The sequence below is a fragment of the Ascidiella aspersa genome, chromosome 5 (genome assembly GCF_963924565.1).
Source record: "Ascidiella aspersa chromosome 5, kaAscAspe10.2, whole genome shotgun sequence".
Lineage (NCBI taxonomy): Eukaryota > Metazoa > Chordata > Ascidiacea > Phlebobranchia > Ascidiidae > Ascidiella > Ascidiella aspersa.
In genome coordinates, this window is record NC_139451.1 from 21,167,809 (window position 1) to 21,194,089 (window position 26,281).

Here is a 26,281-nt window from a genome sequence, read left to right on the forward strand (position 1 = left end):
ATGTAACACGCATGGGTACGACACGTCGATACTATTCCGTGTCTACCAAGATTATTAAAAAAGAAATATTATCTGACGTTATCGACAAATAAGCAACACTCTCCGAAATTCTACGCCCGGATTAAATGGATTATTTCTTTATTGTTATTACCAGAATATTATCGATAAAATCTGACCTTTATTGGCAAGCGCCTGCCTGGCCACAATTTATATTTGTTTACCGACACCATCACTAAAGTTTAAATATCCAAATTCCACTTCAACCAACATTCTTTCCAAAGGTTGCTTTGTGCATTTTTTTCATTTGGCTTGCCAGTCACTTGGTTATTAAGGCAGGGTCCTTGCTCTTTAATGCAAAAAAATAACAAACAAACAAACAAACAAGGAACATCGTATTCTTGCATACAAAAAAAAACGTGATTGATTAACTCCGGATAGCATCAGCGAACGCACGTCCTAAGCCTGGCGAAGCGGCAAATTTGTTATTACTGAGGTGTTTAGCACACAAGCCCTTCGAAATATATCAGCAAAAAGCACGACCCTGCGAAACGAACTTGCGATTGAAATGCGATCAGCTGAAGCAAAGCGTAAAGTGCCGGTTTATTTTCTGGGAAGGAATGAATCAACGGGTATTAACCTTGTCACCCTAAGCACAAGATTGAATTACGCCCTAGGACGAATGCGGGCGGAATTTAAAGAAATATTTAGCGGGTGCTGAAACTAAACCGTGACACCAGGAAATGTAAAAGTACATCTCAGATTATTTAAGGACCAATTTATAAGCCCGACCCCTCCAATGTATAACTGGTCTGTATTAAATTGTCTCGCGTGTTTTAAAATAAATTAATATAACAAAACATTTTACTTGTCAACTGGATAATAGGGAGACCGAATAATTATAGATTGTCGATTTTGTAGTTTATTTTAAAGAAAACACAACATCAAAAACGCGCAGTTTTAATGCAGCGCTGCACAATTTCCTTCAATTCCACAATCCGTTAGGAACTCGCCAATAAACGCCGTCCAAACCTCGCTTTTATTGCGGTATACGAGCAATCACGGGGGGAAAACCACGTAAGTGTGACGTCATTCGCTTGCTTGGTGACGTCAATGCTATTCTCCAAGGGCCTGGCGCTGGCAGCAAGGCGAGATGAATAGAGCACTCCGTAGAGGCCGGAAAAATCGAAGTTTTCTGATGAAAAGTGACGAGGCGAGATTGCAGCGAAAAGCATCAGATCGCTTCGGATAGTTCTAGCTGGGACAGATCGCCCGAGATTCGTTCAAGTCTCCTTGTCCCGGAAGAACTGCGAAACAGATCGGTTTAATTATTAATCGAGCGGCGCATTGCGGGGCGCTGGTTGGTCGCGTGTATTAATGGTGGTTGGTCGCGTGGTCGTTTCGGTTGTCACCCGCAGATTTGAAACGGGGCAGCAAAAAGTTTTTAAACATGAATTAAGGCAACATGCTCACGATAAGGAATGTCGGATAATATCAAAATCGGTGCGGATGCCAAACAAACTGATCAATAGGCATTTCAGCCATGGGTTGCAATTGAACGCACGATTTGTAGGTGTTTTCAAAACGTAAATGACGAGCAACCGAATTGAACTTTGCACGCCAAAATTTTTTTTTAATAATTTTTTTAAAGCGAAATTATACCTTGATCATATTCGTCTAAGTGACCATAGTAACTACGTCATTTGATTTTGGGCGGTCGCACTTTTGTCCAAAACTAAACATCGGGTATCGGTAGAGAATAAAATTTAAGGTACCAGATTTTCCAGCGAGACGAACCTTTAACAAATCTCGGAATTCAGTAAACGTGGCTGGCACACGGATTTCAAACCTGGCGCTCGGAAAACGTTCGTTATCACAATTTTCCATCTCTTGTCTACATAATTTTTTTAAATACAGACAAGTCGTGCCTTGAGTATTACGGCGAACATCTCTCAATAGTATAGCGAGAAGGCAGATAAGGTGAATATACATAGTTATAACATATGGGGTTAAAATATTATTTGCAGTTTGTTTTCAGCTGATCGTTTTGCGGGCCCACAGTAAATAAATAGCGTCTTTAAAAACTATTTATTCTTGGTGTTGATTTTCGTTTAACATTTGTTAAACTTTTGGTTTTCGTTTATTGCATCTTTTTGTCTTTCATTATACAGTAGGTATAGTGCGCGAACTACAAAAATCTTAAAAAATTGTCATTACTAATAATACTCGTCGAAAAATCTTTTTGGGGATAAAATATTATACATGAAAGATTAAATATCAGGGTAAATATGAGACAAAGAGTAAACAGGTAAAATTTAACCCTTAACTGAACTAACAGTGTTGCATATAAAATGGCGTTTTTCGGAATGGTTGCGATAAAACACTGTAAACCTTCTGAAAAAAAAACGCTTCGACGCAAAATTATGTCACCGGCCAAATTCGCCGCCCCTTCCCGCATTGTGGCTGTTTGGGTGGCGCGATGCACTTCGGCCCGGCCCTAGTGCCCTCAAGTGTACGGGAGAGCACACTCAGGCCCTCGGCCGCGAAATTGCAACAACGTAGCGGTCTGGCAATTGCGTCACGAAAAGAGGATGCGATTATCTGGAGTGCGCCCGTTTGGATTTCGCAACGCCAATGTCTCGCAACGATATCCGGAAAACAATGTCAATTCCGGGTAACGCCAATCAGCTATTGAAAATCTCACTGGAAATTCGGCAAATGTAATGACGAAATTACAAAATGACACAACACAAAAGGGGAAAACGCTGTTTCGGATAGCTGATGATATCTGTCTGACAAAATCGACAAGCTGACGAACTGTTTCGTAATAAACAAAACAGAAAACAGCGTTGTTTTGTGTCTGACAACTGCTTGAGCAAGATATTACGTCATATTTGATTGACACCTAATCCAATGTGCATTAAAATTGAGTTGGGCAAGTGTGATGATGGTGATACAATATTAAATAATGACTTTTTGCTCGCAACGAGTGTTTGAAAGAAATATGTAACAGTGCTTCCACCTCATACAAATACCGGTCAAGGTTTTAAATTGATTGTGAAGTTGTTTGTCATGACTCATGACATGTTTTTAGGAGACAATTTTGCGAAAATTTACAAGAAGTTTTGCCCATTGTTAACTTAGGATTTGGAATTTTGCAGAACGTAATTTTTGAAGATTGAAAATTTGCAAGAAGATTTGCCCATTGTTAACTTATTTAGTAATTTTGCATGAAATTATCGAAGCTTGTAATCACCTTTCGAACGGCCACGCACGCTTTTCCGAACTGTTGCACTTGTTGGAGGTGCGCCGCGATCCAACTGGGCAGTTTGCCGCTCACCGAAGCCTTCTGGTACCTTCTATCCAGCAGCAGGATGCACGCGTAGTCGGCCCTGTGTTACGTCACAAAGCACGTTGCATAACTCGGCGTTTTCAAACGTAAACAAGTCACCGGCTGCTTCAAACGGCAACAGATTTCGGCGGCGTTTATACGACGCGCAATTTGCGAACGTCCGGTGTTTACGACGCGCTAGATGACGTCACTAAGCACACGCACCTGTGACGTATGGCGCGTCCGATCGATTGATTGACAGCCTTCATGCAGAGGTCCTCGTAGTGGACTTGGCCTCCGGTTCGTCCGTCCTTGTCTGGCGGCTGAAAAGGAGGTGTTATGTAACGCGAGAGGATTATGCGACTGCGTTACATAAAAAAAATTCTAGGAATTTCCTCGTACTTTACTGGTAGTTTTCATAACAACAACGTTTTTTTGGGAAAACCAAGTTTAGTTTCGGGATGAACAAATTTGCTGGTTAATTTTTATCGCCAGTTATCTAATTTTAGTAAATTTGTTTACTTATCCAGAGATCTCTGTCCAAGATCTGCAATAAAGTTGTAAGCTCTCATTGAAGTTTTTTTTACGTTTGAAATACGAAAGACTGAAACAACAATTAAGCCAACCGTATTAAAATCAACGCTAGGCCTCGAGTCAATATTCTGCGACGTAAAATTTCAGTGTACCATGTTTTTTGTCAGGTAGTCCATCTTTTCTTTCAGCTCAAGCGAGTAGAGATTCGGGTAGGGCAGACCGACCATGACCACGCAGCGTCCCATATCATCGGAAAAGTTTATGCCTTCGCTCATTTTGCCGCCAACGACGCTAAGCAAAATCGCCCCTTGAAACAAACGAAAAAAATAAAAGTGATTGTCGCAATTGCATTTAAATCTTAGACAAATAGGAAACGTATTGACGCTGGAATCAGCATTTTTTTGAGAAGGTCCACATGAAATTAGAAATTTGTTTTCTTTTGGGGGGGGGGACAAAAATAATATGAAGTAAGCGTTAGTTTTAAGAGAGTTGTTGAAAGGACTGTACTGACAAGCTGGTAATAACAGGGAAAGTTAGGTTGCCCATGTTTTGCTTACTTAATAAGATATTTCTTCTAAAATCGGCATAAAAACTCGGGGGCCAGCCAAGACCGCGGGCCATTATGTTTCAATTCATTTTTTTGATTACATATTTCCCCCCTAAACGACTCAAAAACCTTTCCCAGACAACGCAAGTTTCTATGGCATGGCATTTAGCGGAAAAATATTTTCGCCATTTTCCTAATCTGCTTCAATTTCTTGGTCTAAGCACCGGGGTTGCGCAATCGGACGTCGCGGTAAGCAAGGGAAATGGTATGAAAAAATTACATACAGCTTTCATGGTAATTGGTTGACTTTCTCGAAAAATTACGATATTTGTGCGGCATAAGTATTTCATTGACGTAGGTTTGGGCAAATTGGGTGATGTGACCCGTTAAAAAGTTATGTTAAGCAAACAAGGACTCGCTAAACTTGTTGCGGCACACAACTTAAGTGATAAATTGGTCGAATTTAGCAACGGAAATATCTCTTGAATGATCACGAACCAGTTAAGAGGGTTATGTTTGTAGAACGCGTAAATGGAGATTATGATAGAAAGGCGAAATGTTTGTTTTTCGTTTTATCTCAAACACTGCTATTAGCCAGCTTTCGCAAATAGACCAGTACAAAAGAAGTCATTTATAGTATAGATTTTAATCACGAGAAGCTGTTCATATTTCATATATACAAACTCCCCACTACACAACAATTTTATAGGCTTAGGTAAAAGCTGTGCTATAACTGCTATAATTCAAGGATTTGTTCCAAGACAAATTTATAAAGAGTTTGGCGGTTAAGATAAACGAACGACAATTAGCACAAAGTATTCGGCATTTCGGCGAGTTATTACATCTATACCAAAAACTCCGTCCAAGCAATTGAGCAAACGACATGCTGAATCGATAATAATTAATTCGTACGTAAATACAAATAAATTAGTGGACACCATTAGGAAGAAGTGGACGGAAATTTACAGAAAGCGTGCCAACACTTTTGGCGAGTGTGATTCCGTCAAATTTAATTCAAATTAAACGGCGTATAACGTTAAACATGTCGGGTAAAACCGAATCTCATTTAAAAATGTGAAATTTTATTCTTTTAGGTGTCAGAAAATCTGCCACGCAGTGACGGTTTATAAACAGCAGTTTTAGTTGTTGTCTTTGTCCATGTTATTCTTGGATGTATTTTATTTATTTATTTTACATTTTAATATTTTAATATTTTTTTACTATTTTTTTGTGCTAATGATAATATTTACATGGCGAAATGCACATTATTAAAAGTTTTGCACCTTGCTGACTGATTTTTGTTCGAAGCGGTGCGCTTCTCAAGGTATTAAACGAGTTTCGTTAGAAGTTTTCCCATTAACTGCTGCAGTTACCGTTGACTTTTGTCTTGTCCGCGTCGGAGGTCCGTTCAATGCACTTCGAGTATTCGGCCAGAATTTGCTCGACCCGATCAGAACGCTTCGGTTCCCTGAACACCTGTCGATCACAAAGGAAGCGAACCGTGACTCATCGCGGTCCGGCGCAGGCGCCCGCCGAAAAATTTGACCCGAAATATGGACGAGGAAAGTCGGCGGTAAGAGGGGGTTAATTCGTAGCCCCGCCAATCAAACTAAAATCCATTATCCTGCCATGACGTCACACGAGAAGTGACTTCATGCATAAAGGGATCGTGGTTGCCATGGCGACAATCAACTGTAGGCTATGTTTTTATTCGCATAAATTGATTGACACCCCCGTTTCATGGCAACTTGTATAGCCTTTCTACTTATATTGAAGATTCTCAGCCTAATAATCATGTCGCGGTCATGGTACGTTTCCAGACGCGGCATATTTGGTATTTCTTCAGGATCAAGGATCTGTGCCATTTCTGCCCCAAAGCCTCAACCCAAAAGGCAAAATCGCGGTTCGCAAAAGCAGCCAAAGCGGAAAAAGTAAACTTAAAAGGGTCGCCAAGTGAACCGCCGACCCAATGGCGCGGTAATTAGCACCGGAGCACGCGAGAAGCTGTTTCCCGGGTCACCCCGATAGCGGGTCAACGACTTACGCCGATCAGCTCGGCTTTTTCCTAATACGGCGCCGGGATAAGCAACGCTGGCGCGACCGCTACCCTCAGAAACTTTCGCCGGCTAGACCCGCCGCCTTTTGTTGAAATCGAGCACCGCCGGGAGAAAAGCCGTTCGAAAAAGGCGAGAAATCGCGCAGAATATTCTCGAACACAAAGTGGCGATTAATGGCAACATTTTAGATGAAAATTTATTTGCAATCAATGATTGCAGCGGAAATTATTAACTTTTTTCTTTCATAATCGCATAGAATATGTGTTTTTTTTTATTTAAATAAACCAAGCTTAGGCGATGAAACGCCAGGTTAGGAAAATAACCCCCCAGAGTAATCAAGTTTGAACTTACAATACGACTGTTGGAAAACGCACCCTCTAACTCTTTTTTTTTTTGAGCCACGTAACACTTTATGAATCTAAATAACTTTCGATACACAAAACAAAAAAATTGTAATTTATTAATGCATGGAAATAAATAACTCAACAACAATTTATTTGCTTTCCACGTTTCTTAGTGCAATACATGGGCCTGTTTGGATGAGAACAAAATTGACACTCGGGTCGTATTGCACCCAAGCAGCAACAGGCTCATGTAATTACAATTCTATCATTATAAAACCCCGGAAAAAAAGCTGTTCGGAAAAGGTGAGAAAGCGCGCAGAATGTTCTCGAACACTGCGTTCACCTTTAAACGCGGGCGGGCTAGCCTTACAGCAGGTGTTAACTATAAGCGCGACAAACACAAGGTGCGAACCGTTTACGGAAACTTGAAACCAACAAGGCCACAGCCACCTGGGAAATCTTGGGCCAGCCGGTTTGCCTATTGATCTATAACCGTGGTAAAGTATTTGTGGAAAAGTGATTTTGCGGGATTTTAACAAATGCCATATTTGTATTTAAAGGTGAAGCGATTGACGAAATATGTCAAAAGCCGCCGTAAGCAACTTTTAAAATTTAGGATGGCAACAGAACATTTAACTTTTAGAATATGTTTATTTAGTTCAAATATTCATTAGACTTTGCTGTGTAAGTCAAATTCAGTTATTAATTAGTTCTAGTCAAACAAAAGAGAAATATATTTCGCCACAAAACAGGGGTTACTTAAATTGAATAAATGTGCTCGCACTAGAAGTCATTGTCGTCATTTACGTGTAAGGGTGAGGAGATATCTTCATATGTTTCACATTCAGTTTGTCAGTTATTTTGATTTTAAGCTTTGTATGTGTATTAACAACAGAATCTGGCCCTCCAACAGAACACATAATGCCGACGATAAAAGTTCTAAAATTTATTAATAAAAGCTTGAGAAGCGCACCGCTCCGAACAAAAAGATTTTTGTTCGGAGCGGTGCGCTTCTCAAGCTTTTATTTTGATTTTCTGTTTTTTTTTAAGGGACATGGTAAATTGCTAATTTATACAAGGAAATCACATGGCTACATTCGGGACTAAACATTTCAAAGCGACTTGCTACTTGGCGTGAAAAACCAGTCTCCTTTCAGTGATTTTCGAATGACGAAATTCGGGACGATTACGAATACACAAATTGCCGAGCGGCGAGATAGCTATTTCAAGCCGGGCTCACTTGAAGAAGAGTCGAAACGCGAAACTACACGTGCGCCACTTCACGTGTTGTCCCGGGCCTGGAAATGTGGACAATGTCACGTTCGCAGTTGGCGCCGCAAAGCGACGTCCCCACTGAAACGCAGCTGTACAACCAAACGGCGAAACGCGAAGTTAAAATCAACGAGCGGTGAGCGCCCGATAACGGGATCCCAGTGGGTATTTAGCCTCTCTAGAGCGACTAACGCATTAAAATTGGACGCGTTGAATGGCGTCACTTTCGCTTAGTTTCAAGTTTTCGATTTTTTTTCGCATTTGCAATTACGCCTCACGTATTATTTCTGTAGAAACATGAAAACGCAAAAGAGGCGGTTTTTACTCGTTTTTGAAGTCCATTTTTTTTTCATCAACATTTCCACCAGCGGCTTGCACTAAAAAGACGCAAACCATCGACAAATTAAATTAAAGTCGCAAATGAATAACGATATGAAGTTTTTGACGGTGTAGTGAGCCATTGATAAATGTCATTGGTGGTCCTCCTTTGGCGCACAGAAATAGGCTAGAAGCCAACTGGTTAAAATAATTCTTTATCGCATATTTTCGGTTAAAACCTAGCTCTATTTTACGGTACCCAAGCTTTGTGGAATATTTTTGCCCAATATATTTTTATTTTGTTTTGGCGTTCATATTAGTAGTCCAAGTAGTCCTCTGTGCGAAGTTCAAGTCGATTTGTTTTCGGTGAAATTATAATTACCTATACATAAACACTTTAAGTCAACAGCCATTTTAATTTAAACCAAGAAAGACCGTTGGCCCCCAAGCAATAAGGTTACTTTTTATGACGCCACGTTTAGATGTAACTTTGTGACGTCAAATTTTGACGTAATCTTGTTACGTGAAGGTATGGCGTGACTAAGTTATGGAACGTTATGACAGTTGGCCCCAAAGCACCGACCCCCAATTATAAAACGCGTAATGCCAAAAAATGAAAACGTTTCAATTCTTAGCACTCTAAGTGGTGCAAACCTCCAAACGCTTATATTAACAGAACAATTTCGCGACCCACAATTCCCTATAGCCTAAGTGCAAACGCTTTCTGTCTTTATCTTCTTTTTTTACCTTCTTTTTAGCCTCGATCCTCGTTAAGAGACCTGCTTCGCTCCAGCGGCGGTGAGCGGTGTTCTCGTAGTCGTACGACGGAAAAAAGCAGACCACGCCGCCCGGCACAAGGTTGCACAGGTTCAGGAGTGTGCGGCCAACTTCGTCGATCTGCAACCACAATTTGGCAGAGATTTATTTCGCTTATGTTAGAATTGGACAACGTCGGGACTCGGCGTAAGGTCTTAGTCGGTGTTTTTTTGGTAGGCTTGCAATTATACGAGACATTTTTGTACGTTAACTTACACGACAGGGGCGACCAGTGGCGAATCGAAGAGAAACAACGTGGCCATGTCCCACACAAAAAATGTTTTTTGCCTATTTTAAAGTAAAATATTTAGCCCAAATGCGTCGTACGTCCTTTAGTGTAACATCAAAAATAAAAGTTTAAGCAACTTAAACCTTATAAAATAAAGCGTTTTGCGCTATGCTTGGATCGATTACATCGTTTAAGTAACAGCTGTCCAATCTAAAACTTAAACGAACTTTTTGGTGTTTCTAAAGTTACTTTTAGGACGTCAGTTTAGATGTAACATTTTGACGTAACAGTGTGACGTCACGGTATGGCTTGACTATGTGACGTCACGTTATGACGATACTTTGTGATGTCATCTCTGAAAAAAATGTCATGCCCCACCTCAAATTAAATTCCTACAGATGCGCGCCTGCTCGCCATTGGGAAATACATAGTTTTATAGGCAGGGCTCAAACCGAAAAATGAGCACGCTACTGATGACCAGGGCAAGATCCATAAAAATAAAAATGGATCTTTTTTCATAAAATAAAATAAAAACTTAAAAACACCTATGTTGGTATGCGCAAATTGTAGCTTTGAAAAAAAATTTGATTGAAAATTGGTAATACCTTTTATTTAACAGACCTGCTGGCGCCTTAGGTCCGGGGCATTTTGCTTGTAATGAGATTATTTCCTTGAACGATTTGCTGTAATTTCAAAAATGTTGCTACTTGTCGTAACATTGTGGGCGCTAATTGCTGTTTTTCCAAAGCCTCTATAGGTTAGAGTGTTTCCCAACGTGGCCGGTACCGCCCCCCTTTGGACGTTGAAAAGTTACAGGGGGCGTTGTGAGTTTCTTGATTAAGGGGGCACCAAACCCACATTATGGGTGTTCATAAAATTTTATCGTATCACTAATTATACTAGTTGTATCACGCTACAGCTACAGCATAATAGTTCACAAAACTCGTTAACTTACAAATATTATTGTAAAATTTAGGCCATTGTTTAAACTTGTATATCGTGGTAGCCAACTAGAAAGACACGAAATGCGTTATCTCTTCCTTAACGTACTTTGTCAACTGTCAAGAGACACACAACAATTTGACAAACACTTAAACAAGTTGTACTGTGTAGTGACCACTATAGTCTATAGGCCTACATAAAAAGCAGCATGCCGTGACCCATGGTTATCTAAGCCTGTACCACTGCACAATATTGCTTTATAAATGCGTAAAATTGCCACAGTTTACTACTTTCACAATCTATTGTTATTATATTATATAATGCATTGTTTTATAATCTGGGTCAAAGAACTTGGTAAATATAAATAAATGAAGTTTCTCACTCCTCCGTCAAAGTGAAATAATTGATAAAGAACACTTTTAGAAACTAAAATAAGACAAACTAAGCACACAACTCTAAAATAAGTTCTTAGACATAAGCACATTAGTGTTCTCTAAGACACTGCATCCAAAAATAAGCACAAATCTTAGAAATAAGCACGGTATGGCAACCCTGTTTATAGAATATCTGCTATGGTGAGCACGAATACAGATTGCAACGCGTTTGACAGTGGAATTTAATAAGGATTCTCGTGTAAATAGTGAATGCGCTGGACTTTTACCATGCGTCATTCGCTTGTTTAATTCGCCGTTGCAGTTGTATCATCAGCAATTTACGACATATTGGCCTTTGGTGTTTAACATAATTAGTGACAAACAGTTATTGGCGTTCAACCTAATTCGTTGCAAATTAACTCGTCCACCTAGCAACAACAATTTTTTGCTGAAAGGCAAATATGTCAATCAGCTCTCGCCCGAAGCAAATTGCATGTGCATTGTCGGCGAGTGCAAAATCTCAACCCTTAGTTAGCCGTGCGGAGAGGAGTTCTGTATCGACCTTGTGGGATTCGGTTTAGGTTCAATTTTTAGAGTTTGGGAGTGACGGATTTTAAACAGCCCTGACCACAAGTGGTAATCACTCAGTTTTCTCCAGAATTCGCGAATCGGTATTTAGACAAAACTTTCTCATTACAATGAAATGCATTGCTTCTTGCAGGTGGTATTTAAACAATATAAACGCAACTTATAAAAAAACATGTTTTTTAAGTTATAAAATCGCGATGACAATCGTTTTCTTATATTTTAGACAATCCCATATACATCAAATAAATAAGTTATATTGGTAAATAGAGCTTGGTTGATAATTCCGTTTGGTTGATAATTTCAGAAAATGGCGATATTTGTAACGAGTTCGAATGCTATATAGGTTGAGCTTGTCGTGTCCCTACTGGTAACACTATAATCCCAGCAAACTCCCCTGTTTTATCCTTAACAGCGAGAAACCGGTTTCGAGGCTTTGAAATCTCGAGGGCTGCGAATCGTCATGAATTGAAAGCGAAAACAGCGATGAGAGAAAGCGCGCAGTTGCGATAAACGACCCGTGCCTTGTTTGTCGCGGCTTGTATACGCACTTCGCGCGTCGGTCCTATGACTCACGACGCTGTACTGGCTTTATACCCAGGTCAGCGAAACCGCTTGCGCAAAGGAAAACACTTGGCGAACGTCGCGAGTGTACCTGCACGACAGAGCGTGCACGCACATACACACACATTCGAACGCGTCGAACCGGGGTGGTGTAAAAGTCTGTTAAACATTTTCACCGGCTATGTTTTTGTTGATTGTGGCTTTAGAAAACTAGGTAATGCATATCGTTGAAGGTACCGCGAATACGTGGAATGCTTCGAAAGCAAACCGGCTGAGAACAAGAGCGTATCCTGTTTAACAAGGAAACCTGCACACACATATGTGTGTTAACCACTGTGATCTACCCCTTCTGAAGCTGCTTTTTGACAACAAATACGGCTTACATATCATTAGCAAACCGAAAGCCATCGCAGACTAACCGAATCTGTCAATCAATGATGCAAGCAGGGCAGGCTAGAAAAATTTTTCAAAACTTTTCTAGCCTGCCCTCCTTGTAGCTTAGATCGACAGATTCGTTGGGTCTGCAATAACTTACGGTGTACTATATTTGACAAGGTTCATACAATTTGTGTTGTCGATGCTACTCGAAAAATCTATAGACGAATTTTAATTAGTCATATTTCAAAACTAACAATTTTTTATGACCTGCAACTAATGAAAGGTAAAACAACACAAATGTAACGTAATGGTTTGCATTAAAATGCAATTTACAAAAAATAAATTGCACGGTCAATACGCGCAATAAGCGGTTTAAGGATACATGCTCATAGCCCAGTTAAAAAGGATCAGCTTATACACTATGTTAGGTAATTTAAAAGCTATTAGGAGTGATAAGAGTTGCGTGTATTCAACCTCCGTACTCCCCAAAAGACAAACACTACAAATGCGGGCAACCAATGCGGTTTCTCGTTAAGGGAGAAAATTCTACAACGTTGTCCAAAGATAACAAATATCGCCTGTTTCGCTGCAGCGTTACACAACTGGGGAGTACGCCAGCCGACGTACGGGCACACATATTTAATTAAGTTAAACTCTGTGCATCAGATATACCCTTCAAATGGTGGACACAGCTAGATACGAGGATATTTCGATCAGTCGTCATATAAAAATGTTCAAAGCGGCATTTATCATCCACACAGTGGCGAATAATGACAACATTTTAGATCATACATGCAGTGGCAATCATGAACTTTTTTTATTTCGTCATCGCATAGAATATGTGTTTTTTCTCAATACGTGGGCCTGTTTGTATGAGAACAAAATTGACGTTCGGGTCGCATTGCACCTAAGCAGCAACAAGTTCACGTACTATTGCAAAACGAGTGTTATTGTTACACAACAATAAAATAGACGAATGACAATAGAACATTTTAACTGCTGATAGCCTACCTAAAACAAAATCTAACTACGTTCATTGTGTTATACCAGTTTTGACTTCAATTTCTTGCGGAAACCTGACGATCTTCAACGAAATACCGGTTGAACATCACTGCTTTAACTCACAGTTTGGGCTATTGGACCAATCGTTAAATATTTGTTTTGTTTACATTATAACAAGTGGATATAGACATGAACAAAACCTTTCAAATGCTTAAAGACATTTGGAGTTTCATACGAGCGTTTAACGATTGCATTCCAGTGCCTTCCCGCAAAATATCTTGGGCATTGAATTCTTACCAGGCAAGTGACAACATTTGGCGTGAAGTATCGCCAACCTTGTAAATTTGCAATAAAAAAATGGTTGTTTTGTGCGTATATATATCGTTCTATTTTGGCGTATGATTTTGGCAAATTTTTTTTTTGCGCAAACCTTTGCCGGCCACAAGTTATGAAATGCAGTCAGGAAGATTGACCTCACTAACCAGCTAATTTATCTTTTGCATATTTACTTATGGATTCAGCAAATATATTTAGGGGTTAAACAGATTCTATCATGTCTAAGAAATCTATTGTTACCCCGGGCCACGGTTTAGATCAGTGATTCCCAAACTGTGTGTCGCGGCACACTAGTGTGCTTCGAGAGATTGTCAAGCGTACCCAAACATATTGTAATTTTGGAAAAAAAGTTATTAGTATTACCAATAGACGCACACACGCAAGCATTTTAGACCTAAATACGCACAATCCATTACAAATCAACAATATTGAGACATTTACATACATTGTGTGTCGTGTGTTGAGGGCAATTGTAAAATTACTCTATTGTTGTTCTGTTAAAAGTGCACCGCGAAACATTTAAGATTTTTTTAGTGTGCCCCAAGCTAAAAAGTTGAGAACCACTGGTTTAGATTGTGGTTCGGCTTTGCGAACTCCAGAACAATGAGTCTGTTTTCGCGTAACACGTGATGGGGGTGACTCAGGTAGGCATTGTACTTAATTTCCGTAACGAGAAAGCAAAGTCAACAATTACACTCCGGATATAAATCGCACCCGTGAATGGCACTACGCATTTAAACAAGGCCGAATTACGCACACCGAACCGCCGTCCGTAATTCAAACACCATGGGACAGATTTGTCGTCACTGAAAAAGTCGGAGCAGTTCGGTATTTGCTTTGTTTGCGAATTCGATGATTTGTGAATGATTCATGCGGTGTTTCGATTGCTTTGCCGCAGCAGACAATTCAGCAACAACGTAGACAGAAAATGGACGAAACGGAGGTAAATTAACTTCGTGGTGATTCGACTTGGGCTTATGACGCTGAGCTAATCCTTTTACGTCGAACCCAACATTCTTTTGCGGTCCGTTGGCATTTTTTGTGTATTTGAAATAAACTTTCTCAGTAAAAAGTGAAGTACCCGTCGAAAGTAACTTGGCTTTTTAATAACACAAAAGCAAAATTATGTTCACTACCTTAAAAACATCACATTGGCACGTTTTAATTACATGAATTCTGTTCATTTGTCATTATAATGACAGTATTTGTAATCGGATTGAACGGCTGTAATATTTTAAAATATCGGTTATCGAATAACATTCGAAGTATCCGAAATCCCGCACAGCGGTCATAAAATACATAATAATGGATTTTGTTGCTACATTTTACAAATCATAACACGATTTAGCCAATTGAAACCTAAAAATATACGTAATACCATCACCCATACTCCTATTAGACACCAGATTTTTTTTTTGCTTTTTCTCGACTCGTTCCCTTCTGAGCCTGCATAGCTCAGTTGGTAGAGCGACGGTCCCGGCTTGACCGGAGGTCGTGAATTCGAACCTCACTTCAGGCTAGTTGTTTTTCTAGTCTGCCCTGCTTGCATCATTGATCGAGTCTGCAATGGCTTTCGGTATACTAATGATATGTGAGCCGTAATCGTTGGTCAAAAAGCAGCTTCAGAAGGGCAAGATTTCAGTTGTAAACACACATATGTGTGTCCAGGTTTCATTGGAAGCTATTAACCAATTAAAATTAAACAGTATGTCAGCTTAGAATACTCCTCGACTTTATTTATGCAGCTGTGCAGTTTGTTAGACCAGGAGTTGCCAACCTTTTAGGCCTTAGGGCTAACCTTCATGAAACATAAATACTTTGCAGCACCTTAGTAGTATTTTCTCTAAGTGGTTAACTGTAGTGTTACAATAAACTAACTTGAAGCAGTGTACATCAACTGTACACAAGGCAGAAAAAAACAGTGGATTTGCTGACTTCCTTTGTTAAATATCTCTTGACAATCAAGGATTATAAATTTCTTTCGATACCCTTTTGAGTTAGAAATGTCAGTTTGTGTTGGGTTTTCGCAACCTACCATTTTGGGGTTTCCCCTTTTTTCAAAGGTGAACTCAAACGCCTCGCCGCTCGGTCCGCTGGAGAGCGCCAGAGGAAGCAACTGTGCGGCGCCGTCGATCACGTGACCGCAGGAAAACTCGACGATGCGTGACCGGTGGCGTGAGGTTTCCGCGTGGGCAAGCAATTGGTCGACGAGGCATGACGATGGCTGCATCGTACCGCCGGCCACTATTAGGGATCTACAGTCCTGCAATGTACGGGGAAAGCGACGTTCAGGCATAAACATTAGTTTTTTTTTTTAAGTCAGTTTTACTTTGGCCTTCAGGATATTTTTAATTTTAGTATCTGTTGAACCTATACTAAAGCATGGTAAGTAGCCCTACAGTACTGACCACCTTTATTCTTCATGATCTATGTACTACAAAATGAAAATCCACGGGAACCGGAGAATCTACAGAACTCATATTAGATAACGTGGTGTAATGACTTAAGTCAATTACTTGACTTAAGTCTTTTGGACAAATGACTTGGTTTGAAATGAAGTGTTTTGTATTTCTTCTTGCTCTCATTTTTACTTCACTTGACTTGCGCAACTGATGACTTGGACTGGGACTTGACTTGTTATTTATTTAAAAAGACTTGACTTAGACTTAAGTTATTTTACAAATGACTTGACTGGGACTTAGTAATTTAAAAATGACTTGTTTACAACACTGTTAGACAATGCTGGTTTACACCATGGAGATTCTTTAAATCCAGCTGCGCAAGTACCACTTACGTCCAGTATGTCCTTGAAATGCAGCGACGGATTCAACAAAAGGAACTTTAGGCCGGCTTCACCGTTCGTTGACGTCACAGCAACCCGCGCGTCACGGCTGCATGACGTAAGAGAGCCGATGAAGCTTTCGACGTGCAGGAGCGGCGAACGCATTGTGACGTCATCGTGTGACAGCGGTGGTTTGGAATCGCCCGGAGATTCTGCTTATTTGATAAAACAATTTTGTTTAAAATAATTTGTTATAAGTTTTAGAATAACGATAAACGTCGACAAATCAATCTGAAGCGTCTAATCAAAAGACAACGAATTAAAAAGGGCAATGTGTAGTACTTCGGTTAAATCTGTTTGGTTATCACATAATAAAATACTGTGATTTTAACAGTTGTTATATCAGCAACGCGATCAAAAAAATATATAAGAATCATAATTTGCGATTTAAACTAACTTGTTGTTAAAATTCTTGTTAAAACCGTTTTTTAGGAATTCTGTAATTCTAATTCTAATCTTATTTTAAAACGCTATAATAAATCTAGTTGTACAAGTCTGTCCTGTGTCCTGGTTAGCATGCCACAAACCAAATAATACCTTTTCCAGAATTTTTGACGTCTTTCAAAAACGTGGAAAGAGACGACGCGGATTCGATTCCAGCTTCACACTTCTCCACGAATCCGGAAATCTTCTTGGCGATTTGACTTCTTTTGCAATATTTCAGCAACTGATAAAAATAAATGTTACAAAGATTAAACGATAAAGTAGGCGTGTGCTATAAATTTTGAGGTTTATTGGAAATACATTATCGTTGGTAAGTGCGACCTTCTAAGTGACTGAACACAATTATAAACACAAACGAAGACATAGTCCATGTTACTCTTCTCAGTATACTCAGGGATCACATGTTCTCATTTAAAATAATTACATTTTTTTTCTAATGTACATTTTTTTTTCTGATTAATTATGGGTGATAAAATCAAAAAAAATGAATGGTCCCCATTAAAGACACTGAAACCACACAAATCTCCTTATTTTTGCATATGGCGTTTTTTCCTAGAATTATTAATGATATTTTTATTTGTCCTTTCGTAGACGGAAAGAGTTTCAACCATTTTTTTTAACGTATTACCGAAAAAAAACATGAGAAAAACTAAATCACTTATGGTGTAGAAGAGTTTAAACACTTATGGTGTAGATGAATTTAAAATGGTTTAGGGGTAAAGAGAGGTACTCACTGTCGTAACAGGGTTTTTTTGTGATGCCAATTATGCATATACTTATACAAAAAAGGTGAAAAATTCTTTAAACCTAAAACTTCACTGGAATTGTACAATGTACATACAAGACTCTTTTTTGTGACGAAAATGGTAGGGATACTTTTACAGCCGTTTAAACTTCTGCATTTACCTTGAAAAAGTTGATGTTGTCCAGTGAGCAATGAAATAAAAAGTCGTTGATCGTAAATAGTTTTTCTGTCAACGTCTTTTTTTCTAAAAATAGACATCAAAGCGTGATCAAAGATATATTTCAGAGGTCGTTCTGTATTGTGGATATGTTACTAAATGATTCTAAGGTACAAGATCGTAAATAAATATAATCTCTTATTGCAATGAACAAGTAAGTATGGACTGCGATTAACACGAAAGCATTACTGTTTTTTTTTCGTTTGAGTGAGGATTTACGCAAAAAGTCAGTTTAAATAAACTTTCTTTGTGACTAAACTGTTTCGTCGTCTTGTCGATTTTAAATTTGTGTGCCATAAGTGAAACCAAACTCAAATTCAACTAAATAAGCTGCTCTTTATCATTGATGTGGAACCAGAATCGTTTGTTTTCACCATTCGGATTCAGGCAGATTTTGTTATTCGAAAGAATACTTTGATTAAATAAGCTGCTAATAATTAAAAAACTTCAAGTTTCTTTTACAAACAGCAATAAAACTACTTATCAGCTGTTTTAAACTACATTGTTGCAAACAATGCCCTTTGTCATCTAACAACATTACAAATAACTTTACAGTGAAATGTAAACCAAAAGGTTAAATAGAAAATAATTAAGTGGATGTTTTAGCGACTTTTAGAGCATCACATTGATTTTTTTTTTTGTACACAACAAAGTAAAAAAAATGATTACACCGAATAAAAAAAAGTTTCATTTTGGATTTTATTCAAATTTAACTGGTTTTACCAGAAAATTTTCCTTAATATTACGTCATAAAACATATTGTGTTGCCTAGCAACGAAAAGTTGACAAATTGCCAAAAAAATCGGAAATTCAGTTGAGACTAGAGGAGGATTTGGTGTACAGGTGCGATTATTTGAGAGCTATTTTGGAGAATTTAAGTGCTATTTTGAAAATTATTGAGAGTTATTTCGGAGAGTTTAGAGAAAAAGTCGTTGAGACTTGCAGCTTTTGAACGCGCAATGGCATTCAAAGCAGTTTGGATTCTGCTTGCCGTGTGCATTGGCGTATTTTTTGTGAGATGTGGAGCGGTAACTGAGGTGCCGCCGCTGAATGATCATCCCACATATGCCGATCTTCGATTGGTTTTGGAGGAAAAATACAACAAAGGGATTTTGGAAATTCAGCAAAAACAGGTGAAATAAATGGAGAAACTTTAAAAACCTTTTTAAAATCCAGCAAAATAAACTCATACTAAATTATATGTCTATAATTTATTTAAACTTCGATTAAAGTTCGTGTTGACAAAATGCCTAATCGCTCAATAAAATTTATTTACTGGATTTTTTTTGTAAACAGTATAAGATAATGTGCACTGTAAAAAATATATAAACATATATTACTTTTTTCACAGGATGATTCATTGACATGGTTCGGTTTGAACCCACTGGAAGTATGTGAATCGGCTGAAAACCTAATTGGACTTGACATTTGTGGCCCCATCAAGGCTTTATTTGCCCGAACAAGAGAACACGAAACAGTAAGTCAGAGTATAGAGAGTTCAAATATATACAAAGCACTAAAACCACGTTAATGTTAGTATTGTTGTCGTTGTTAAGTACGAACCTTAATACCTTGCTGACTACGCAAGTTGTTTCAACCGTTTTTAAAATTTTCAAAGTCAGTACACATTTTTTAGCCAAAAAGTGTAACGTAAAATTAAATTATTTTTTTTTAAAAGGTTGCTTTGGCCAAAGCGCTGCATCTACCGCCACCGCGTGGCGTGTGCCGCAAACGGCGACTCGCGAAATTGGAAACAGCTTTGGTAAGTTTAAAATCGAAGGACAGCGCATGTTTAAATTTAGTTCGCCTGTCGTTCTGTTGCCTTGGTAAACACAAATCGAAGGCCAAATTTAAAAACAAAAAATATATAAAGCCTCTCTACTCAATTTCCAGAAATCTATCAAAAATCATTTTTAAGTACGCATAGAAGTTGTTCAAGTGTTATTTCAAAAAAAGCAACATATTTTGAATTCGATTTAGGTTTTAGAAGACATCGACTACGCGCCTGCAAGCGCAGTAACACAAACCAGTGATCCGTTGGCGGCAATGAGTTGGTGTATGTTCAACAAGGCGATTTGTGTCGGATGGGCAAACGCTAAGGAACGGGCGGCCATAGCAGAAAGCGCGATTCAAGCACAGGTAAGACTCTTGGAGCTCGGTTTTAAACCAAATTTGACGTAAACCACAAAGCAACTTACGATAAGTCCGTATATATTTCTATCTGAAACCGGTTTGTAAACGAAAATTTGGGAAAGGTGTAGGATTGTTTATTCAGTCAAACGCTAAATAATGATTAGTTATTAAGTCCAACGCTAAAAAATAAAATAAACCAGATTACAGTTTTAAAAATAGCGACAAGACAGTGGTGAACCTAGGATGGACCTGACCTGGCCATACATTAACCCGTCATTATTGCCGTGTCGCAAAATCTCTTTAAGTAACGTTTTAACCCAGTTTTTAATGCCGTGTCATTTAGTAACCTATTATTTCTTTGGTTTTAGATCGACACACCGGGATTCGAGAAGAAAAAGTTCATTCAACCGGTGTTGATCGACTCGCGACTGTTCTATCCGCTACTGGCCCTACTATTTTGCGCTTTTCTGCGGTTCAGAAAGCGACGCGCTTATCCTTACATTTCGCCATGATTTTCAATAAAATATAATTATTTTAAAGCCGTGTATTGGACTGTTGGACGTTGGTGCTATTACTAGGGTTGTGTTTTATCAAAAAGCAGCACATTTTTTCTAGTTATGAATATGGTTTAGTGGTAAAACTTTTTTAGAATATCCGGTGACTGAGCCCGAAAGTTCTTGTGCGAGCCTTTTTGGCAAATGTTTTCAAAAAAACAAACGTTTAGCGTTAATACACAAAAACATATTTTTGGGATACGTTAATTTTGGGTAACTACTATTTTCCTTTATTTTTTTTACAAATATAACAACAAAGATAGTGGTGATTTTATTGCAGGATGTAAGTTTTTACTAAGAGCAGTTTTTCTCGATATTTTTTAGGCGGCGACCCGCATACTGAGTAAAACAACAATTCTATTCACTGATAGTTTTTTGTAAAGCAAACAAAATAAAAAATAATAGCATAAAAATAAATGAATTTAACTAACATAAATCATGGCTTCGTATGACTTTCGCAATTTTCTCTAAATTTGGATAGTTTCTGATCAGAACCAATCTCATAAAATCTCAAACCATATAAAACTACTGCAGTCGGAGACCAAACCAAACCAAAACAAACAGCAAACACATTGATTGCGAAACACTTACTTGGAGATTGGCAATAAACATAAAACGTTCTTTCTTAAACAGAAAAGGTCTTCTTACTCACCCTTGCTCGGCGCCAATGCCTCTTGCAGACGTTTCACCACGAATATGAGCTGATTGACGTAAAAAAGATTTTTAGCCTTCAGTCGCTTGATGAATTTCTGCTGATATCGAATCAGCTGGTTCCGCGCCTGCGTCACGCATTTTCCAGAAATCTTCAAGTAAAGATTTGAAAGCAAAGCGTCAATTTTCGATACAGATTTATGCAGGGATTTTAAATGGTTGTAGTTCTATACCAGGGGTGGGAAAATGTATTCAATGGAAGAGCCATTTGCAAAAAATAAAAGTATCAGAGAGCCTCAAAATTATTTCAATACAAAAACGGTAAATAATGTAAGTTCAACAATAATAACAGAATTGTAATATACCAAAACGGTATCAATTCAACACAATAATAATAACGGTAATAGCAAAATAACACGCACAATATTACCAATATCAGTATTTTGTTTGATTTGCTAATCTCTGAAACATTAACAATAAAATTGCGTTGACTTGTTGTTAACTATCTCTTTGATTCTATGTCTAGGGTTACGTCATAAACGAAATGCTGGCCTTAAAAAAAGAAAAAGGGAGAAACGTTCATAAACGGTACTCTTTGGTAGCCGTTTGTTGTTTTGGAATTTTACGATTCTACTAGAAGAGCCACAAAAAACATGCCGGCGAGCCGCATGTGGCTCACGAGCCGCAGTTTGCCCACCCCTGTTCTATACAGTGTAGTTATTTTAGGTTCTGCAGTATATAGTTGTTCTATTTTCTTTTTCTTCACGTTTCAAACCCGTATTAGATGTCGACAAATCATCTTTTACAAGATGCAGCATTCAAATCAGACCAGGGGCTTGCTCTCGCAGTTACCGATATCTATACGTACCACAAGGCTTGTACTATTTTTCTCAGTATTGTTAAACAATTCATGATATATTTAATTTAAGAACGGATTAAAGTGTAACGATGTTTCGGCGCATGCTGTAGTGTATTTTAGTTAAATTCTTTTTAGACTTTTTATCGAAAAGAGTCGAGATTAATAACCAATAGATTGTTATTTTTTTAAGTAGCAATTAGTTCCTTTTCATACAAGGGATTTATGTGAAAACAAATGAAGTGATAAGTAGCTTCACATTTACCGCTTTTTTTATTAGAAGCATATTTTTATATACACACATTCCGCTTACAGTTTCAAGCCAGCCTAGTTCCAAGCCAATACTTAAACGATAGTGGACACATATTGTTACGTGCTTAATTAGCACTACAAAATTATCACCGGTTGCTAATTACGCCGACTGTAAATTCTAACATTCATTATTAATTTTGCGCCTTCGTTCTTAAATGTAGGGCTAGGAATTAGGTTTTCGCATTTCAAGACACATATCCAATTGAAACACGTTGTGCCCTGTAGTGCGTTCATGTCGACAATATACATTAGTGATTGAGATATCCGATACTTTGTATTTTATTCCGATACCGATAAAAAAACGCCGATCGAATACCTTTGCCAAATGATGTCAATATTGTGGCTAACTATGTAAAATTTACCAAATTGGTAATGTTTTTCGGGTTGTTCAGATAATTGCTATAGCACTTTAAGTAACTTAGTTTAAGCAAGCAATCGCAAACCATGACTGAAATTGCGATATGTATGAAACTTGGAATATCGGCTCCGATATGATTATATCCCTAATATGCGCCGCCGTTCACAAAGCAATCGCAATTTAAAAGCTATACAAAATAAAAGTACGAGTCACTCCTACCCGAACGGAATACATGGAGTTCATAGCTTCGACGAGGTTGTGCGCTTCGTCCACTATTATCACCGAATCCTTGAGTCGAATTCCCGAGGCTTCCCGTGTAGATCGGTGCAGTAGGGTCTGATAAGGCAACACGACCAACTGGCAAAGCGAAATTGAACGCCTAAAAGCGGAGTCGAATGCGAAAATATGAACTTTTTTTTCATTGCGAAAACAGAATTCGTTAAGTAAAATCAAAGTGCGTGAACCTAACAAATTTTACAGCAAAATTTTCATGTTTACTTGTGATGCTTTCAGTTTTACAGAGAAAGGGCGAAAAACTGTTTTACCCCAGCTGTCAAACACCAGGATATGGAAAGTTGTCGACGTTGGAAAAGCAAAATATAAATTTCGAACGTGTATATAAAAAAACAGCTATTTTGACTAATTACTATAATTTTTAGCGACACCTTTTCATACTTCTTATGTCGTTTAACAAACAATATAATAAAAATTCAGGAATTACTACCGGGTTGCATAGTATGGACACGCCTCTATCGACTTTCCCTGCTTAACGACGTCTTCAATGTCGTGCACATCTCGAACAATTGTTTCCGTAAGATCCGATATTCCTTCGTTGTTGCTATAGTAACAGCAAGTCCCGGTGGAGGCTACTTTTCGTCTTTTTTTAGGTTGTTCTGTAAAACCATGGCATTTTAACTCGTTATAACCATTAAAACAAACAAATTTGTTATAAGGTGATGACATAATAATAAGAATCCGCAATACGAACCTGTGGCTTTATCATTTCTATTTGCGTTTTTCTGCATTTCAAGACATCGGTCATTTATCTGAAAATACCAAATGTACGCTAAGAATAAAATCATTATTACAGCTATCATTGTGATTTTAAACCATTTTAGATTCGACTGTAATGCAGAACTTTTTGTAACTTACCAATTGCAGGGATTTCAGTTTTCTTACAGCTTCGTTGACACAGAGTGAATTTCTTGAGGCGAGGGTTGTCACAGTAACCGTAAACTGGCCTTTTTCTGTACTGAGGGATTTTCCAAAGGGGGACTTTTTTAGTTCATTCACAAATTGTGATAACTGAGAGTGAGTCCTGCTGCAGAAATATATCTATAATAGAGAACACAATGTCTCATTAAGTTAGAATTGATTAACTTAGCTTTAATTTAACATAACTTTATTTATATCTTGCAAATTAAAAAAAAATCCAGAAAAATAACAATTTTATAAGTTACCAAGCAAACATAGTATTAAAAACTGCATTTTGTGTGTATCATATATATTAGCAAGGCAGATACATAAAATTAAAACACTGAAATTACCCAACAAAAATTTAACTACACCAAACACAACCTAAATAGGCAGTAGAAAGAAATCAATATTCAGTAATTCTTACTCTGGTCATGTGATCTTCATCATTAGTTTGCCATTTATTGCTTTCTTCATCTTCATCATGACTTTCATATTCTTTTGGCACTAAATCTTCCATATTGTCATCTGTAATTAAATTGGATAATTGTAGAGATAAGAAGCCACACATACTTTTTTACTGATTTTTGTATTGTTAGTTCTTTTTTTATATTTGTTTTGAACAGCTAGGTTTGTTTAGTGAGAATTATGATGAGTAAACAAGAACTTAATTTTACAGACAGAAACTACCCAAATTGTTTTGTGTGTTGTCCTTATATGACTCAATTTCCTTTCTAGCTTTTTCCATTATAGCTAAAGTTTCATCCTCTTGTTTTCTCTACAAAAAACATTTTGTTGTAAAACAAAACAAACATAGTTAAACTTATAAATAAAAAATAAAAAATAAATAATCAAGGAAATAAAAGTAAAAACTAATGTATAGAAATAGGCAATTGAAATTTTGTAGCAAATATAAAATTAGGGACAACAAACTTAAATACCTTTTTTCTATACACTTTACTACTTGATTTAACATCCAATGACCCCGTTTTATTTTTGATCATTTTCATAGTAGTTTTTCTTTTTAGTCTTTCTTCTTGTACTTGTTTTGCATCTTCTACATCTTTGCTTAAAGCCTGACGATCTTCAAAGTCTTGAATCCAATCCAGACTATTGCTTGAGTGTGATGGCTGTTTTAAAATGACAATGGTTGATTGATTATTTACAAGGTTGTGATGACTTAAGTTAAATGACTTGACTTGTCTTTAATCTTTTGTACAAATACCATAAATTAAGATATTTAGGCAATTGGTTTGGTTTGAAATTTTAGTGTATTTGTAGCATCTGTTTGGCTTCAGAATACATACCTTGATTGTTTTCTAAAAAGTGTTCTTGATATTTGATTTAGTTTTTGGTGGTTGCTGTGTGAAACAATGCTTGAAAAAAAATTTAGAAGACCTAATCCAGATTGAAACTATTCTTCATTGCGCAAGCAGAGTTTATGCAGCTTAAAATTATTTAAGTTTTGTAATGAAGTTACTTCTTAAATTTGGGCGACTTAAATTAAAGTATGATACCGTAAGAGTGACTGACATGTTTGATCTACAACAAATTTTACAGCGATATTGCATGTTCATGGGGACTGAAGGTAATACCACTGCTGGAAAGTATGGCAGATCTCGACAAGATCTCACGGGTGCACAGCCGAAAAAAAATCCGGGTGACCGGGTGCAACAAAGGCCAAAAAAGTGCACATCGGGTTTACTTTATGATTTTCCGATGCATTCTGTATTGCATACATTGCACTGTAAACGTATTCCGCACAAACGTTTTACATATTTCGGGTGGCAGTTCGGATTTTTTCGGGGTGCACTTTTGAAAGTTTGACAAAATCTCGCGGGTGCACTTGCCATACTTTCCACAGTGGGGTAATACTAAATCCCCCGCGCAGGCCCAACTTTTTAACCTGAAAGGCACTGACATGCTATCCAAAAATAACTTGTTTAGAACTATGTTAGCAGAATGATAACTAAAATTTAACTATTAAATAAAATGTACAACAAAGCATTTAAGTTGTATACATGTTTGTTGTCTTCTAACAACTTGTTTATTCTGCTTTCCTCTCTGTCTTCATGGTCCCTAAGCCATGTTAGAGACCCACATATAAGAGAAAGTGACTTTCCAGTTCCTGAAAATTCAATTATGCCGTTAAATTGTTTTTTTTTTTGCAATAAAAAAGCCTAGAAAAAACCTGTTGGGCTCTCAAAAATGCCAATCTTTTTTCCTTCAATTGCAGCATACAAACTCTTCATGAAATCCAGCTGGATGGAATACGGTTCGAAAGGAAATGGGAACCCTTCTGGTGGAAAAAGTTTGCAATCGTCCATTTAGGCGGTAAATTTTTAATTT

The 26,281-nt window shown here is 37.8% G+C and overlaps 1 protein-coding gene across 1 annotated transcript; it reads right to left on the reverse strand.

Annotated features, from left to right (window-relative positions):
- Window positions 1-297: 297 nt before the first annotated feature.
- On the reverse strand, window positions 298-26,199 carry LOC146145361 (ATP-dependent DNA helicase DDX11-like). The gene is made up of 20 exons (XM_083389430.1): window positions 26,124-26,199; window positions 25,954-26,060; window positions 24,874-25,062; window positions 24,623-24,710; window positions 24,360-24,460; window positions 23,891-24,073; window positions 23,727-23,784; window positions 23,463-23,631; window positions 22,958-23,117; window positions 21,214-21,364; window positions 17,819-17,901; window positions 17,006-17,135; window positions 16,421-16,620; window positions 15,662-15,889; window positions 9,148-9,297; window positions 5,783-5,885; window positions 4,015-4,169; window positions 3,554-3,651; window positions 3,254-3,389; window positions 298-1,304 (listed from the first exon to the last, which is right to left on the reverse strand). The coding sequence occupies exons 1-20, from the start codon at window positions 26,182-26,184 to the stop codon at window positions 1,281-1,283; spliced, it is 2,574 nt and encodes an 857-aa protein (XP_083245556.1). The 5' UTR covers window positions 26,185-26,199; the 3' UTR covers window positions 298-1,280.
- Between the last annotated feature and the right edge of the window lie 82 nt (window positions 26,200-26,281).

What these genes read in the sequence shown, in the direction of transcription:
- LOC146145361 (XM_083389430.1), bottom strand. Translation starts at nt 26,184, where the DNA reads ATGAAGAGTTTGTATGCTGCAATTGAAGGAAAAAAGATTGGCATTTTT. An exon ending in CGTCAAAAATTCTGGAAAAG is followed by an intron (nt 16,621 to 17,005) that starts GTATTATTTGGT and finishes TCAAATAAGCAG; the next exon opens with AATCTCCGGGCGATTCCAAA. An exon ending in GGATCGAGGCTAAAAAGAAG is followed by an intron (nt 5,886 to 9,147) that starts GTAAAAAAAGAA and finishes TGTGATCGACAG; the next exon opens with GTGTTCAGGGAACCGAAGCG.